This window comes from Mirounga angustirostris, unplaced genomic scaffold (assembly GCF_029215605.1).
Source record: "Mirounga angustirostris isolate CCGP_5_RB_7025 unplaced genomic scaffold, mMirAng1.0.hap1 SCAF_4, whole genome shotgun sequence".
NCBI classification, from domain to species: Eukaryota; Metazoa; Chordata; class Mammalia; order Carnivora; family Phocidae; genus Mirounga; species Mirounga angustirostris.
In genome coordinates, this window is record NW_026991712.1 from 114427671 (window position 1) to 114446011 (window position 18341).

General features: G+C 37.0%; 1 protein-coding gene across 1 annotated transcript in view; it reads left to right on the plus strand.

The window, feature by feature from the left end:
- Positions 1 to 2341: 2341 nt before the first annotated feature.
- The window catches only part of HFM1 (helicase for meiosis 1), a 129029-nt gene continuing 113029 nt past the window's right edge, over positions 2342 to 18341 (plus strand). Inside the window, exons 1-4 of the mRNA XM_064588835.1 lie at positions 2342 to 2572; positions 5652 to 5749; positions 9783 to 9895; positions 11136 to 11448. Coding sequence (XP_064444905.1) covers positions 5679 to 5749; positions 9783 to 9895; positions 11136 to 11448 — 497 coding nt within the window. The 5' untranslated portion in view covers positions 2342 to 2572; positions 5652 to 5678. The remainder of the gene's footprint in view (positions 2573 to 5651; positions 5750 to 9782; positions 9896 to 11135; positions 11449 to 18341) is intronic.

The following is an 18341-nucleotide window of genomic DNA, read 5'->3' on the forward strand; positions in this document are numbered from 1 at the left end:
TATTTTAGACACTATGGTGCAATTACATAAAAAACAATTATTGGATACTGAATCTTTATAAACTGATTTCTGTGGAAGGCTAATATTCTTTGTAATAATACTCTCTGGCTGGCCGTGTCAATGGGATGCTTTGGTTCAGGGTCTAATTGGAGCACCCTGCCTGACAGTCCCATTAGAATCAACAGTCTTGGCTTGGAGAACCAAAGATATTTTAAATTCATTTTAGCTGGACGAGTCAATTTCTGCTGAAAAACAAACAAATCTGAAATACGGGTACTAGGGTCTTGTACATCATCATTAAACATACTCCTTAGCAGCTGCAGTCAAGGAATTATTCTTTTTTTAATTTAAAAAATTTTAAATATTTTATTTATTTGAGAGAGAAAGAGAGAGAGAGATTGAGAGAACAAGTGGGAGGAAGGGCAGAGGGAGAAGCAGACTCCTTGCAGAGCAGGGAGCCCAATGCGGGACTTGATCCCAGGACCCTGGGAACATGACCTGAGTCGAAGGCAGATACTTAACCAACGAGCCACCCAGGCACAAAAGGAATTACTTTCTAATCAATTTATGTTTACTATTTTCTTGGTTACACTGAGACTTAATAAATCTTTCCCTAAAGAGCAATTATCCATCGATTTGGTCTTCATTCATTTGTCACTTTGCTAGTTATGCACCTACTAAATGCATAGATAGCATTGGATTCTCCTATACAGAATTGTGCATGACTCCCTAACGTTTTCTTTCTCCCCAAGGATACCATCATACCAGACTACATTTGTTTCCTTTCTTCCCCTACCTCTCTCTTCCCTTCCCTTCTCTTTCCTTTTCTCAGACATTAATTCTACAATTTTCAGATTCTCCCAAATGATCTCTTTACCTTTTCTTTTCCAATTCTGACAATAGCACAACACATTTCTGGCTGTCACCCAGAGAAAAATAGTCCTGAAACATTTCCTGGTTCCACCTGCTCTAGAGCCATAAGTACTGACTTTTCAAAATCAATTCCTCTTGATCAGAATTTAAACAGAGTGGAGGTTACAAAGTAGAAAAAAAATTGGTTATGGTAATTTTTGAGCCAGAACCAATGGCATCAGTTGTATTAGCAGAAATATATTTTGTTCTTGTGTTATGAACACCTATTATTTGTCTCTCAAGTTCTTCCAGTCCTTCCAGACAAAACTATGTCCCCCCTCAACTCTTTTATTTGAAATGGGCCCCTCTAGTAACCCTAATCCACATGAATAAAATTTGTTGGTCTACTGGACCAAAATGGATCAAAGACCTAAACTTAAGAGCTAAACCTATAAAACTCTTAGAAGAAAACATTGCAGAAAATCTTTATGGCATAGGATTTGGCAATGACTTCATGGATATAACACCAAAAGCACAGGCAGCAAAAGAAAAAAAATTGGTAAGAATTTTTGTGCATCAAAGGATACTATCAAGAGAACAAAAAGACAACCTACTAAATGGGAGAAAATGTTTACAAATCTTATGTCTGATAAGGGACAAATACCCATAACATATATATATTTAAAACTCCTACAATTCAATAATAAAAAGATACATAACAAAAAATTGGCACAGGATTTGAATAGATAGTTCTCCAAAGAAGATATTCAAAATGGCCATTAAGCACATTAAAAGATATCATTAGTCTTTAGGGAAATGAAAACCAAAACCACAATGAGATGTTACTTCACATCTAATAGGATGGCTATAATTTTTTTTAAAAATGGAAAATAACTTGCTGGCAAGGATGTGGAGAAATTTGGGCCCTCTTGCATTAATTAGTGGGAGTGCAAAGTGATACAGCAGCTGTGAAAAACTGGTGGTTTTTCAAAAGGTTTAACTTAGAATTACCCTATAACTCAGCAATTGCACTCCTACGTATATATCTAAAGAACTGAAAGCAGGGACTCAGATATTTGTACCTCACTGTTTATTTCAACACAAATGTCTATCCACAGACAAATGGCTAAACAAAATGTAGTACATACACACAATGGAATATTCAACTTTAAAGAAGAATGAAATTCAAATATATGCTACTAATGATGAACTTTGAAGACATGCTGAATGAACTAAGCCAGGCACAGGACAAATACTGTATGATTCCACTTACATGAGTAACCTGGAATAGGCAAATTCATAGGGCAAGTAGCATAGAAGTTACCAGGCGCTGGGGGAAGGATTAAGGGCTTTATTTAATGAGAAGAGGCCACAGTATACCGGGAAAGCAATACATTCAAACCTAATTAGCAACTTTTGGAGGAAAAAAGGTGAAGCGGGAAGGGAGAGGTCGGAGACCCCGCCGATCCATTGCTTGGAGCTCGCTTAGCCAGGCTGGGGGGGTGGGGAGTGGTGTCCTCGGAGGGGCCGGTGAATAGGCGCTCGGCTGCGAGAACTAGGAGTCCCGCTGCCGGGTGAGGAGGGGGGCCGGGCCGGACGTCCAGTGGGGGGAAGTTGGGGCCGGAGACCCGGGATCCCGCGGGGAGGCGGGGACAGCCGCCCTTCCGGGCGGTGGTCGAGCTTCGGCGCCGAGCTGCGGTCGGGAGGGCGGACGGGCGCGGTGAGTTGAGGACAGCCCGCCCCGGCCCGAGCCGCGCGGGTCCTCAGAGCGTTTCTGTCAGAAGCGGGGCGAGGCCTGAGGCGCTCGGGGCGGGGCGGCCGCTCGCGCGGGTGGGGCTGGCGGGAGGACGGCGGCCCGCGGAGCTGACGGAGCTGGCTGACTCGGGTTTGGGTTTTGGCCGTTCCCGGACCCCTTGTGTTTATTTCTAGGTGTGTCTGGCTCCCTGAGCGATTGCAGGTGGGGCGTGCGTGTACTGTAACCACGTTGTTTTCCAGCGGTGGGAACGAGATGTCAGGGGAGGAGCGACCGGCCCAGCGCTCGGGGCGCGGGCCACATGCGGGTCCCGAAGGCTTCTCCCTTGCTCCTGGGAGTGTGGGGTGGCTTTTGCTTGGAATTCGGGAATTCCCCAGGAATCCGGAGGGTATTTTTGCCTCAGGCCCGGATTCGGTTCCCGGCTTGCCCCGGGGTACCCTAGGGAAGGCGATGGAGATAGGCCCCGCCCCCCGCCCCTAGGGCAACCCCCCCCCCCCCCCCGTCCGAAGCTCGGAGACTAGGGGTAATTTGCTTATTTCTTCTCTTACCGTGTCAAATTCCCTGCGGTCTTTGTGGTGGTTTTTCGAGTGAATGTTGGTCTCGGCTTCCACTCACTACCGATTTCTGGCAAATCAATACTTTATATCTGGGTTTCGGCACTTTTGAAATAAGGAGTTTATTTCTGAGAGTACAAGTCGTAAGGAAGGACTAATAGATCAGAAAAATTTATATAATAAACATCATAGAAGATACGAAAATGCTAAATTGTCACTAAGATAATTAGATAAAGCGCAGGCCATCTCAACAGACAAGAAATTATGTAGTCACACAGTTTTCTACTTAAATTCTGGGGTAGCAAATCCATATAAAAGTGGTCCAATGAGTTTTAATTTTGAAAACTGTCTTTGTTGCTTAAAATTATATAGTTTTCCTAAGATGAGGAAGGGAACATTTTGTTTGTTACTTTCTAAAAAGTGATTTATTTATTTTGAGAGAGAGCCCCTGCCAGTGGAGGAAGGGGGGATAATGGAGGGGCAGAGAGAGAATCTCAAGCCGACTCCTCGCTGAGTGCGGACCACCGCCTTCCATCTCAGGACCCTGAGATCGGGAGTCCAAATCAAGAGTCAGCGGCTTAGCCCACTACTGAGCCACCCAGGTGCCCCTATTTGTTACTTTTTGGATAGTATAGCAACATGATTAGCATTTTCATTTATACTTTATCAGGTAATTATTTTCAAGTTCTGAAATTGTTTACTTAGATAAAGATGTTAAAGACTCCTTTAGCATATTTCTGAATGGCTCCCTTCTGTCTCTCACCCTGTTATGTTAGGTTTCTATTATTTATTTATTTATTTATTTATTTATTTATTTATTTATTTATTTATTTATTTATTTATTAAAGATTTTATTTATTTATTTGACAGAGAGAGACGGAACACAAGCAGGGGGAGGGGGAGAGGGAGAAGCAGGCTCCCTGCCGAGCAGGGAGCCCGATGCTGGACTCGATCCCGGGACTCCAGGATCATGACCTGAGCCGAAGGCAGTCGCTTAACCGACTGAGCCACCCAGGCGCCCCTAGGTTTCTATTATTTAGTATAGTCAATTGTTTTAGACATTTATAGAACCATGCTAATATGTTTCAATTTCACCATTTCTTTTTGTTGGTGACTAAGTGATTAATAAATTAAAAAAAAAAGAGGGCAATTAAGTTAAACAGATGGAAGGGAGAAAAACTCAATAACTAAAACAATGAAAATTCCTACAGCGTCTGGATAACTAAGAACAGTCCTAAGATATACATAGATCCAGCCCTCTTACCAGTAGTATTTTGTCAAGGGGTGCATGTAGAAACATTCCTCCCTCCCTCACATACTCCCACATGTATCTCATCCCTACATCAGGGAGGACTCAAAATTGAAGGGACATAATCTGACTTGATAGTATGGATTTCTCCACAAGATGGCACTCATATAGTTTCTTTCATTTTAGTTTCTATCCTAAGGAAAGATTTGCAATTTATTAACTATCACAGAATAAATAGAAATGTGACTTATGTTTTATGATTTGTGCATCTATTTCTTGTTTTGTCATATAGAATTTTTTATCATGTTTCAGAATTTAGAAAAAAAATTGAGATGTAGTGTTGTTATGCAAGGGAAAGAATGGCAATGTGAATGGAACAATGTATGTGTCTGTAGAAATGGTTCTTCAGTCTCCTGTCAAACTTGAGGCTTTGTTCAGCCCTAGAATTTTATTATATTCTCATATGGCCAATGCTGAATGTTTTTATCCTTTATATTTAGAGACCATCTATGAATGTAAAAACTGTCTTTTTAAAAAAGAATGTAAGCATTTCTATATACATGTTATGTAATATGAATGTAAACACACATATATATGTTAAACTTGCAAAAATTTTTTATTTTGGAAAAGTTCAAACATATATACAAAATTGACAGGACATTATAATGAACTCCATGTACCTATTATATAGCTTTAGCAATTATCAACTCATTGCCAGTCTTGTTTCATCAGTATCCCTTTACCTGTCTCCATTTATTTTGAAGCAAACCTCTGTATATGTATCTGACATATTGTTAGAGACACACACATTCGTGATAAAATGCATTATCCTAAATCAAAAATAATGGTATGAACAAAGTATTAAGAGCCCAAAAGGAGTGATTAATTCTGCCTTGGAGAACAGGACAAACTCAGAGAAGCCTTTGAAGAAGAAATGACATTTGACCTATACATGAAGGATGTGTAGGGATCTGCCAGGTAGAGAATAAATGGAAGAAAACACATTCTAAGCAATGGTGCAGTATGAAGAGAGGGGTACAGATGTGAATATGCATGATTTAGTGGAGAAAAGAGAATAATGTATTTGAATATTGAGGCACTTTGGAGGAAGCTGCAGAAGATGCAGCTGGAAAGATAGTCTGTGGTTATTCTAGGAGATTAATGATTATAGTTTATGTATCCAGAAATATTTTTCTACAGCTTTATGAATAAAATATGAACTACTTTTTCTGTATTTTGGTAGATTTATGACACAATCCAGTCTTTAACAATGCTGAAATCAAATGACTCCTTGTTTTCTTTGGATACTTTGTTTTTTGAAAAACAAGATGAAGCTGAAAAGTAAGTCTGCCTTAAAGAATGATAACAGAGTATATTGTTTTAGAGATTTTTTATTTTTAAGGAGTTTTAATTTTCTCTCTAGAAATATACAAATAAAAATGAGGGATCAACAAAATGATGTTTCAGGTATATAGCTGGTAAACATGGAATTCAGATACGAGGGAGTAACTGAAGTTTAACATGTTAAATGTTATAACTTAAAAAATAGAGTAGACTCTTGCTTATTTGGCTTTCATTTATTTACGTTTCTGGTTTGTTCAAATTATTTTTGGCCAAGGTAAATACTTGAAGTAATGGTCAAACAGTAGCCATGGACAAGGAGTGATGGCACCTTTTGGAAACAGAATGGGCAGTGTGCCAAACACCGAGTGTGATGGGCAGATTCATTGTAGGCAGGAAGTAAGTAGGGGTGGAAATAAAGATGCGGCACCAGAGGAAGTAAGAACAGAGAATAATCCATTAAATACAGGTTTTTGGATTTTCACATGTAAATTGTTCTCAATTCTAAGTTTTCTATGTATTCTATTGTATTATCTTTTTTTTTTTAAGATTTTATTTTTAAGTAATCTCTACACCCAATGTGGGGCTCCAACTCACAAGCCCAGCTGGCAACCCTGTATTATCCTTTTTTTAAAAAAGGAAGCATTGAGTAAAATATTTATTGCTTCATTAATTTTTTCATTCATTCAAATATTATTTCAGATATTGATTGAGTGCATAAAGGGATATAAGAAGGATGAAACAGACTTTTACTTCAAAAGAACTTAAAATCTATTTGAGGAGATTAAGCACACATATGGAAAGGTCATTAATAAATAACATAATTATGTAATTAATCATCCAGACTTGGATACTTTGAGAGTGAAAGAGTGCATCCAATTTGCACAACATGTGTTAATCAGGACTGGCCTGGGCAAATTGCAACATATGGTTGCCTTTCTAACAATACAGAGTTAAAAAAAGGTGTGAAGGAAATGATAAGCATACATTCATGCAATCAAATTTCAGATTTGGAGGGAGACCTGGTACAGACTGATCAGGTTAGGCTTTATGGTAGTGGGGAAAGAGACTTCAGGAGACTTTGAAGGATATGATAATTTTAATAAGCAGAGAGAAGAGGCCATTTGAAGGCAGAGTTTAACAGCAAGAAAAAAGAATGGAGGTGGGACAATTCGCAGTACTTGTAGGAGACAGTATATAGAGAAGTTTCCTGGAATAGAAGATTCATAAAGGAGAAACAGTGGGACATAAAATTAGAAAAGTAAACTGAGGATAGATTGTGGTGGATGTTAAGTGCCAGAATAAGGATCTTGGACGTGACTATGTGTTAAAAGCCATAGAACTGAATCAACAAACATTTATTGACTAATATGTCTAATTATGTAAAGCACTGTGCTAAGTATTATAGATATGAATGGAACTAGAAATAAACCCTTATGTGTTTATGATCTGGGGATGGTAGCAGACTGATCTATCATCAATCTTTCTATTATCTATATATAATATATAATATATACATATTATCTACATACAGACACACAGTATAAGAGAACTGTGATAAATATTATAGGTTCAAATAGTACTTAAGAAGAGGGAAGGATGGGGGCGCCTGGGTGGCTCAGTTGGTTGGGCGACTGCCTTCGGCTCAGGTCATGATCCTGGAGTCCCGGGATCGAGTCCCACATCGGGCTCCCTGCTCAGCGGGGAGTCTGCTTCTCCCTCTGACCCGCTTCCCTCTCATGCTCTCTGCCTCTCATTCTCTCTCTCAAATAAATAAATAAAATCTTAAAAAAAAATAAATAAATAAAAATAAAAAAATAAAAACTTAAAAAAAAAAAAAGAAGAGGGAAGGATTTAAGCTTGATTTTGAATGAACGTAAGCTCTAGTGGCTAGAACAGTTCCTGGAAAATAGTTCTCAGTAAATAATTGTTGAATAGATTAATGAAGGAATGAAACAGTGGAACTTCTATAGGTAGATATAGGATAGGGTCATGTATAGTGGCAATCAGAGTAAAGGAAATATTTTTGAACAAAGATGAGGAGGGACAGAATGTATTATATATTTGGTATGCAAGTAGTTCACTTTGGCCTGGACTGTAAGGTAAGTAGTGTAGGAGAGTTACAACTGTAAGGTAACCTAAGGCCATTTGGATGTTTGACATTGTTTGGAAGCCACTGAAGTATTTTGAATGGAATATAATTATGATGAAAACAATTCTAAATTAATGTGATAGGAGTGTGTAAAATATATTAGAGAAAGCCAGAGGCAGTGAGGCCAGTTAAGATGCTATTGTTCTTAACCAGACATAAATTAATTAGAGCTTTGATTGGAATAGTGACAGTGGAAATACAAGGAAATGAATTCAAGAATCATTACAAAGAAGATGCAGTAAGACCTGGTATATGTCTGGATATAGTAGGTAAAAGATTATGCTATAATTTGAATTCTAGATGGCTGAGAGAATGATGACACCTCTGGAAAATAGGAAAAATCATAAGGGAGATTTGATTTTATGGCGATGCTGAATAATAGAATTAGATGTGTGCTTTTTGTATCTTTTTTAGATTTCCTGAAATAGTCTCTGTGTAGAAGAGTTAATACGTCAGGCCTAAACTGCTGTTCTCGAAAAGGCCTGGCTTGTAAGAATGGCCCTTGGCTGGAGTGAGAACTTTAGGAAAGTTCCCACCATTAACTGATAGGAATGGCCCACTGCCTTAACTGTTTATACAGATAATATGGTTTATGCTGAATATCTGCTTTTCTTTTGGGAATCTAGAATTTAGTTATGTGCTAGACAGGGGATGCCTACATGATTAGTCCCCAGTAACAACCCTGGGCATTGAGTCTCTAATGAGCTCCCTCATTGACAACACTTCACACATGTTGTTACAGCTTGTTGCTGAGGGAATTAAAGATGTCCTGTGTTACTGTACTGGGAGAGGAAGTTTTGGAAGCTTGTGCCTGGTTTCCCCTGGACTTTGCCTCATAGTCACAAATAGGACTATATGTTGAGTCCTTTGAATCAGCCCAGGGAATCATCAGCTCTGGGGTGATCTTGGGGACCCTTTGACAGTCCCAAATTTCAAATGCTTTGGCCTATTATCAGACAGTCTGTCAGACATTGTCAAATAATGTGTTGTAGATTTTTGATTTGAAAAACATAGCTGTCATAGCTATGAGTTATGTGCTACGAAAGGCAGTAAAGTAAAAGACTGGGTCTCTCACTTTTCAGAGTTTAAAATCTTAAATGAAGAGATTAAAAAACAAATCATAAAATCCTTGCCACTTGGCATAGACAGTGTATGTGGGGCTCTTCTTAAGTTTACTTCCTGTCACCTAATACTTATCTTTTTGTTCTAATGAAGGGCAAATCAATTTTCATTGAAAAGGAAACATTAAAACATTATATGTTAATAGGATCATAGCTGAAAGATAAGGAGAGGTAGTTCACAATGCCAACAGGGTGGCAAAATTCTCAACAACTACTGTAAGTTTACAAAGTGTCAGTTTCAACTGGTTTCTTGGATTTTCTGTGGTTTGTAGGTGGTTCTGGATCAAGAGTATTTGGGTTAGGACATTAATTTGTAATAATGTTTTAGGAATACTCTGGAGAATACCAGTAGTGGTGTCATTTACACACTGATGACCCATGATTAGTTGTGAGATGTGTCATAAGTAATTTGTTACTTGTGATAGTAAAGATGCTAACGTTTCAGATGATTTACTACCTTTTTTTATATTGAAGCAGATTTAAGATTCTTGTCACAAGTGTTTGAATTGGAGAAAAAGAGACGGAGTTATAGCCATTATTTAGGTAGCATATCTCACATAGCAGTGTCATTAATCCTATGACACACAAGGGAAAAAAGATTGAGAACCCTGCCCTGTAGGGAGATACATCAAAGTCACCATAGAAAATTAATTTATAGGATGTTTATCTAAGAGTCTATAATTGAGTAATGTTTAATTAATAAATATTTTCTGATGTAACTTTATTAACATATATATTCACCCTTTTATATTTTATATAGCTATCCAGACAATGAAAAATCATTGGATTGGTTTCTCCCACCTGCTCCGTTGATTTCAGAAATTCCAGATACTCAGGCATTAGAGGAGGAAATAGGAAGTCATAAACTGTTAGGTAAACGATTACATATTTGTTATGAAGTTAAACCTGTGCAGCTCATGTTAATGTAAAAAATCTAGTAACACATTAAAGTGTTAATTCCTTTATTTTAATGGAATAAAATGATAGAGATTTATTTTACTCAAAATAGTGCTCACCAAATCTTAAAATCAAAAACATTTTTCCTCTCCATACATACATACACATACATAAGCATACTATATGTATACAGTACACTATTACAAACATGTTTTATTGTTGTATGAATTTGTTTCCTCTTATTATTAAAATTGTCATTGCCATTTAGTTTTTGTCTTGCCTTTTACTAAAGGTAGGATCCCCTGGCTTAGGAAACCACATTCCTAAAAAAAAACAAGGGGCAGAATATTATATATAGTTTGGTACCATTTTTATGAAGTTAAAGACAAGCACATTCAAACAATCTATGTGATCTTATGTGATATTGTTGATAAAATTTTGATTTTTAAATTTGGTGGTAATTCATATATGTTATCTTATTAAACTTTGTAATTTGTATGTATTTTATTCATGAAAATATGCATTATTTATATTCTCGTATATACCAATAATATATAGAATACACAAGCTTATATACACTATATATATATATGTATATACATAGATGGTAAAACAAATTTAAGCCCTAACAATAGCTCCAGATTCCTCCCAACCTCTCAAAGATGCTTATAAAGTCTCTGTAAAGAAACCTTTAAAATTTTGTCACCCTGATGAAAGCATTCTTTTATCTTGATTTTAGAAGCAATATTATAAAGTTAAAAGCTTTGTATCATATATTTTAATACTGAATCAAATTGAGTAACATTTTGTATGATTGGTCATTGTATTTCTGTGTGTAAATTGGTTATATAAATTTTCAAATCCTCCTAATTGTATAATTATATCATTTGTAGTAGATAAAATACTTAAAAGATATGATTATGGTTATTTCTGTGGGTCAGAAATTAAACCTATTTTATGATGTAGGTTTTATATAAATTTCAATAATTCTTAATTAATTCGAGTGCCCTTCACTGATATAATGTACAATAGCAGTACCAATCACCTATAGTTCAAAACCGTATATGGTGTTACAGATTATCTTGTTATTGTATGAATAACTTTCATGTTTACCTAGGTAAACTGTTTTGAAAATTTTTATTAAATTTTTCATGGTCATTTTGAAAATTTATTTTCGTGGAGAATATATATTAATTAATATATTCCATTTTTGTAGGTCAGGAAGAGAGGCCAAAAATGTTACCATCAAGTTTAAAGATAACTAACGAAAACACAAATTATATTTCACGAACACAAAAATTCCAATTTGCCTTTTCCTCAAATAAATATGAAGCAGGTGATCTGAATTTAGGAGGAGCAGGTAACAATGACTTATCACATGTTCCTGGCAAGCTGACATATGGTTCTTCTCAGAAATACAAAAATCACATTGGCAGTGAGATAGCACCTGAGAACAGTATTCCAGATAATACAAAATTAGTTAATTTTGCAGAAGATAAAGGAGAGAGCATATCAGCCTTCCGAAAAAGGTAATTAATTAAATGAAATACAGAATATTCAGTAATAAAGTTGAATATTTATGGTATGTCTAACTGTATGAAGTAGGATAGAATCTAATGAGAAAAACATCAACAACAAATAAGGTTTACTGTATACCAGATGCTCTGTTAACTCTGGGATTCTAGTCATAGGTTCTTGCCTTCAGAGAGCTACAACTTAATGGGGGAAAGACAACTAAAAATAATTGATTAAATACTTTATAGTACAACAATTATTTTGATGAAGTATATAGTTAGAGCAAAGGGTCTCAAACTTTTCAAACTTTTTATTGTCAGAACCCTTTACACTTAAAAATTATTGAGGATTCCCAACAGTTTTTATGTATGTGGGTTATGTCTATCAATATTAGAAATCAAAACTGAGGGGCACCTGGGTGGCTCAGTGGATTAAGCGTCTTCCTTCAGCTCAGGTCATGATCCCAGGGTCTTGGGATCGAGCCCCACCCACGTCAGGCTCTCTGCTCGACAGAGAGCCTGCTTCTCCCTCTCCCTCTGCTTCTCCCTTTGCTTGTGCTCTTTATCTCTCTCTCTGTCAAATAAATAAATAAAATCTTAAAAAAAATAAAAACAAAAAATTTAGAAAGCAAACAATGCTTTAGTAATATTATGAAAATTGTTTTGATCCTACGAACTCTCTGAAAGAGTCGCAACCATCCTTTGAGAATTGCTATTACAACATATCACATGGGGACCTAATCTGTTCTGGAGCATCAGGGAGGGCTTTCCTGAAGAAATGGTATTTAAACTTAGCCTTGGGGCGCCTGGGGTCTGCCTTCAGTTCAGGTCATGATCCCAGCATCCCAGGATCGAGTCCTTCATCAGGCTCCCTGCTCAGTGGGGAGTTTGCTTCTCTCTCTGACCCTCCACCCTCTTGTGCTTTTTCTCTCTCATGCTCTTTCTCTCACAAATAAATAAATAAAATCTTTAAAAAAAAAAACAACCACACAAAAAACTTAACCTTAAGGAGGAATAGAATTAAACTAAGGACAAATAAAGGAGTGTTCCAGGCGGAAGGAATAGTAAGTGCAAAAGACCTAAAGTAGCACAGAGCTTGGCCTATTCCTAGAAAATTTCCTTTTGTGTAAAATCAGAGAGAATGTGGAGAGGTAAGGTTTGGAGAGGTCAAGTCATTCAGAATCATGTAGGCCATGATGAACTTTGTGCTTTTTCTTGAGGCACTGTTCTTAAATTGTGGCCTGTGGACCCACTGTATCAGAATCACCTGGAGTACTTGTTAGAAATTTGGATTCCTGGGTCCTACCTTAGGCCTGTTGAATCATAGTCTAGATAAAGATGGGGAGGGGACCCAGGAATTGTCATTTTTAACAATTTTTCTAGATGATTGTTATGCACACTAAAGTTTGAGAGCTAGTGTTCTAAGGTTCTGCATTTTAAGTAGAGGAGTAAAATTACATATTTTTTAATTCAAAGTCTATTTTGGCATCAGTAAGATGAGTTAGAAGGAGCTAAAATACATTGTGAAAGGTCACTTAGAAGGTTTTTTTATTAATTTAGGTGAGAGAGAATGGGAGACTGATGTAGCAGACTGTGGTAGCAGAAATGAGAGAGTTCAGAGTGATTTATGAGATAGAATCCCATAGGACCTAAATGATTATTAGATATGACACGTGATCCCTAGTTTTCTGACTTGAGCCAGAATGACATCCAAAGACATGTTGAGTTTGAGTACCTATAAATTGTCCAAATAGAGAACTGGATGTATGGGTTTAAAGATTCAGAAGAGATCTAATTGATAGATTTTGTTTTCTCTGTGACATAAGAGGTGAGGTCATTTGTGGAGTTTGAGGGAAAAGGTGGGGGTATTGAGCAAGTATGAGAAGAGTGGAAGAGATTATAGAAAATGGAAAGCAATCCAGTTAGAATAATGGTAGGACTGTTGGGTACTCTAAAGGGCCCAGTTGAGGTTGATGTCCATTAATTTTTTTATAACAGTTCTATTAAGATACTACTCGGGGTGTCTGGGTGGCTCAGTCAGTTAAGGGTCCAACTCTTGGTTTTGGCTCAGGTCATGATTTCAGGGTCATGAGATTGAGCCCTGCATGGGGCTTCTTGCTCAGCATGGAGTTTGCTTGAAATTCTCTCCCTCTTCCTCCCCCTCTGCCCCTCCCCCTGCTTACACTCATTCTCTCAAACAATAAAAAAAGAGATATAACACATACAAAATTCACTCTTCTAAAAAAATTAAAAAACAAATAAAAATAAAATTCACTCTTCTGAAGTGTAAAATTCATTGGTTTTTAGAATATTCAGAGTTGTGTAATCATCACTACTATCTAATTTTAAAACATTTTCATCTCTCCAAAAGAAACTCTATATTCATTATTGATCACTCCCCTCTTCCAACTCCTCATTCTCCTCCCCTCTCCCCAGCCCCTGGCAACCGCTAATCTTTCTGTTTCTATGGATTTACCTATTCTAGACTTTCATATAAGTGGAATCATATAATGTCTGGCCTTTTATGTCTGTCTTCTTTCACTTAGCATAATGTTTTCAAGGTTTATCCATATTATGTTGTGTATCAATACTTCATTCTTTTTATGGTCAAATAATATTCCATCGAGTGGACAATACAACATTTTGTTTATCCATCTATTAATTGTTGGGCATTTGAATTGTTTCCACTTTTTGGCTATTATTAATAATGTTGCTGTGAACATTCATGTACAAGTTTTTGTGTGAATATATTTTTTAAATTCTTTTGGAGTTGTACCTAGAATTGGAATTGCTGGGTCATATGGTAACCATATACTTAACTTTTTTGAGAAACTGCCAAATTATTTTCCAAAATAACTGCACCACCTTATAATCCTACAAGCAAAATGTGAGGGTTCCAATTTCTCTACATCCTTGTCAGCAGTTGTTATTGTTCATCTTTTTTATTGTAGCCATCCCAGTGGGTCTGAAGTGGATATGATTAGCATTTCCCTAATGACTTATCTATTGGGCATCTTTTCATGTAACTATTGGCTAGTTGTGTATTACCTTCGGAGTAATGTCTGTTCAAATCCTTTGCCTGTTTTTTAATTGGGTCTTCTGTCTTTTTATTGTTGAGTTGTAAGAGTTCTTTATATGTTCTGATAAAAGTCTCTTATCAGCGTATGATCTGCTAATATTTCTCCCATTCTCTGTGCTGTTTTTCACTTTTTTGATAATGTCCTGAGCAGCACAAAAGTTTTAAATTTTGATGAGGTCCAGTTTATCTAATTTTTCTTTTGTTGCTTGGGCTTTTGGTGTCATATCCAAGAAATTATTGCTTAATCCAAGGTTGTATAAAGATTTACTACTGCATTTTCTTGTAAGATTTATATTGTTTTAGCTCTTATATTTAGGTCTGTGATCTATTTTTTTAAGGATTTTATATATTTATTTATTTTAGAGAGAGAGAGAGTGCACGAGTTGGGAGCGGGGCAGAGCAGAGGGAGAGGGACAAGCAGACTCCATGCTGAGTGCAGAGCCTGACAGGGGCTTGATCCCAGGATCCTGAGATCATGACCTGAGCCAAAATCAAGAGTCTGATGGTCAACCGACTGAGCCACATAGGCACCCCTGTTAACCTTTGAAGCTCTCTGAACCCCCTGTCATATAGGGGTTTTTCCTTCATGGTAGTTTCATTAGGTAGGCATGATTGATTAAATCATTGGCCATTGGTGATTGAACTCAATCTCCATTCCTCTTTCTACCTTGGATGTCACAAATGAGGCTGAAAGTTCAACCTTCTCTAATTAGGGTTTATTTTTTTCTGGCAGTTAACCCCCATCCTGGACTATATAGGGGTCCTACAAGAGTCACTTTATTAGCATAAATTCAGGTATGATTGAAAGAGGTTTGTCATGAATAACAAAAGATGCTTTTTATCACTACTATCACACAGGAAATTCCAAGGGTTTTAGGAGCTCTGTGCCAGGTACTGGGAACAAAGACCAAATGTATATTTCCTATTATACTAACTAGGAATTTATCTACTAAATAAAGGTTTATTTCTGGACTCTCAATTCTATTCCATTGACCAATATATCTCCCCTTATGCTTTGCATAAGTACATATCCCACACTGTCTTGATTGCTGTAGCTTTGTTGTAAAGTTTTAAATCAGAATGTGTGAGTCCTCCAATTTTGTTCCTTTTTTCAAGATTTTTTTTTTTTTTTGGCTTCTCTGGGTTCTTTGCATTTTCATATGAATGTTATGATAAACTGGTAAATTTCTGCAAAGCCAGCTGTGATTTTGATGGGGATGGTGTTGAATCTGTAGATCAACTTGAGGAGTATTGCCATCTTAATACCATTAAGTCTTCTAGTCTATGAACATGGGCTATCTTTCCATTTGTTTAGATTTTCTTTAATTTCTTTCAATGATGTTAGATTTTTAGTGGACAAGTCAAACTTATTTTGTTAAGTTTATTTCTAAGTATTTTATTCTTTTTGTTTTATAAATGTAATTAAAAATTTTTTTCATATTGTACATTGCAAGTGTATAGACATCAGCAATTGATTTTGGTATATGATCTTGTGTCTGCAATCTTGCTGATGATGACTCTCAATTTATTGTTCAGAGTGTTGTATCATCTACCTAACTGCTTTTTCCAGTAGTGTTCCCCTGCCTGGCTGCAACTATTTTAAAAAGTAGGTAGATTCATATAGGGTTGAGGTTTTGCAAGATAAGGATGTTAAAAGGATAAAGAGGAATTGGAGTTTGGAATACTAGTAAAAGAGTGGTCAAAAAGATAGTCCATGGGATCTAAGTCCATTAAAGGTAGATAAGAAAAGAGAAGGGAAGATAGTTTGGGAGAAAATAAAGAGGTTCATTACAGTAAATTTGTTTTTTGACCTCATTGGTAACTTGTGTAAACAAGCTATAAGGATAAGAGGCTGTGGTCAGAGAATGATATATTGGAATGATTGATTTGAGAGGAGGAGGAGTTCTAGATAATGACAGTGTTTAAGATGAGAGAATAGGTGAATGAGATTGTTTGAAGGAGAAAGCCACTGTAGATGAATGCCTAAGAAATGGACGGGAGGAGGATTTTGAACAGCTCATCTATGTGAAGTTGAAGTAATGCAGAGGTGGCTGAATTTGGAATTGAGAGGAAAAGATTCTAAAGTGACCAGAAGTTGATATGTGATATATGCCATGAGGAGGGTTACAAGGTGCTTTAACTAGTCGGCACAGATACTTCTATAAGAGAACGGAAGAATAACGATGTAGATTTGGGTTGGAGAAGGCACAGACTCAATCCTCAAGTACATTGGATGTGGAAAAATTAACAATTTCCACTTAAGTTTAAGAAGCAAGAGTTTTTTAGGGCAATGCAATATTTTTGTTAAGACCAGGAAGTAACTATAACAATCAGTGAAAGAAGTTGAGGACATAGGGGAGTTTATGGAGTGGGAGTTCCAGAGGAACTAGGAAGAATCTGAGGTCCAGAGAATTTAGGTAACTAGCACATGGATAATATTATTATAGTTCACAAAACTTATTTCAAATTCTGAAGTCACACAGCTAGAAAGTGGAGAAGCTTTGGATTTAAACCCAGGTTTGTCTGTTTCCAAAGGCCATGCTTTTAACCTATATGACAGCATATAGCAAGGAGTCATCCTGTGGCATAAGTTGTTTTTCTTGTCCTCAATACCATTTCATAATCAGATTCTACTATATTATCCAAGGCTAATCATCTGCTTTTGAATTTTCTGAAAGATAGAACTGCTGGCATTGGAGAATGCAACCCTACAGTTTGTTCTAAAGTGTATTTCTCATTCTATAGTGTTTTTAAAGACTCCTGCTTTCTTTTTTTTTTTTTTTTAAAGATTTTATTTATTTATTTGAGACAGAGAATGAGAGAGAGAGAGAGCACATGAGAGGGGGGAGGGTCAGAGGGAGAAGCAGGCTCCCCGCTGAGCAGGGAGCCCGATGCGGGACTCGATCCAGGGACTCCAGGATCATGACCTGAGCCAAAGGCAGTCGCTCAACCAACTGAGCCACCCAGGCGCCCGACTCCTGCTTTCTTATATAGAAACATGTCATTAAAAATTAATAGTAAAAATAATTAAGAAAGTGTTCTGTATTTCCACAATACTTGTTTGGATGTCATTTCTTATAGAATTCTTTAAGACTGATATCTTCTGTCATCCTTATTACTTACTTTGTAAGGCACAAGTGTTGTATTAGGAACTTTATTTTTTATTTTATTTTATTTGTTTTTTTGAGGGGGGGCGAGAGTGCACACATCCGTATGTGCACAAGCGGGGTTGGGGAGGGGCAGAGGGAGAGGGAGAGAGAGAATCTTAAGCAAACTCCATACCCTACATGGAGCTTGATCCAAGGACCCTGAGATCATGACCTGAGCCTAAATCAAGAGTTGGACGCTTAAACGACTGAGCCACCCAGGCACCCCTGTATTAGGAACTTTAATGGTCACTTCATCCCTTAAGGCTATGGTGAACAAATTAGTCTGATGGGTTGTCTTTTGATCAGTTGAATATAATAAATTGCAATCCTAAAGAGGGCCTGTGTTTTCTAGAACTTTGCAAAGAAAATACTTCTTTGCAAAGTGTTCTTCTTGACATCTATACTTATTTAGTATTTCTTATACTAAAGTGATTATTGAATAATGTTTGGGAGGTTGATGCTATTACTGACAAGATGCCACAATACCTGTCTACATGGGCCTCTCCATATAGTTGTCTGTGTATTCTCATGATACAGTGGCTAGCTCTTCTCTAAGTGTGAATGATCCAAGAGGCCATGCAGAAGTGACAGTATCTTTTATGACCTTCCCTTGGAAGTCATACACTGTACTACCTCAATACTCTGCTAGTCATATAATTCTGTCCTGACTCAAAGTCCTA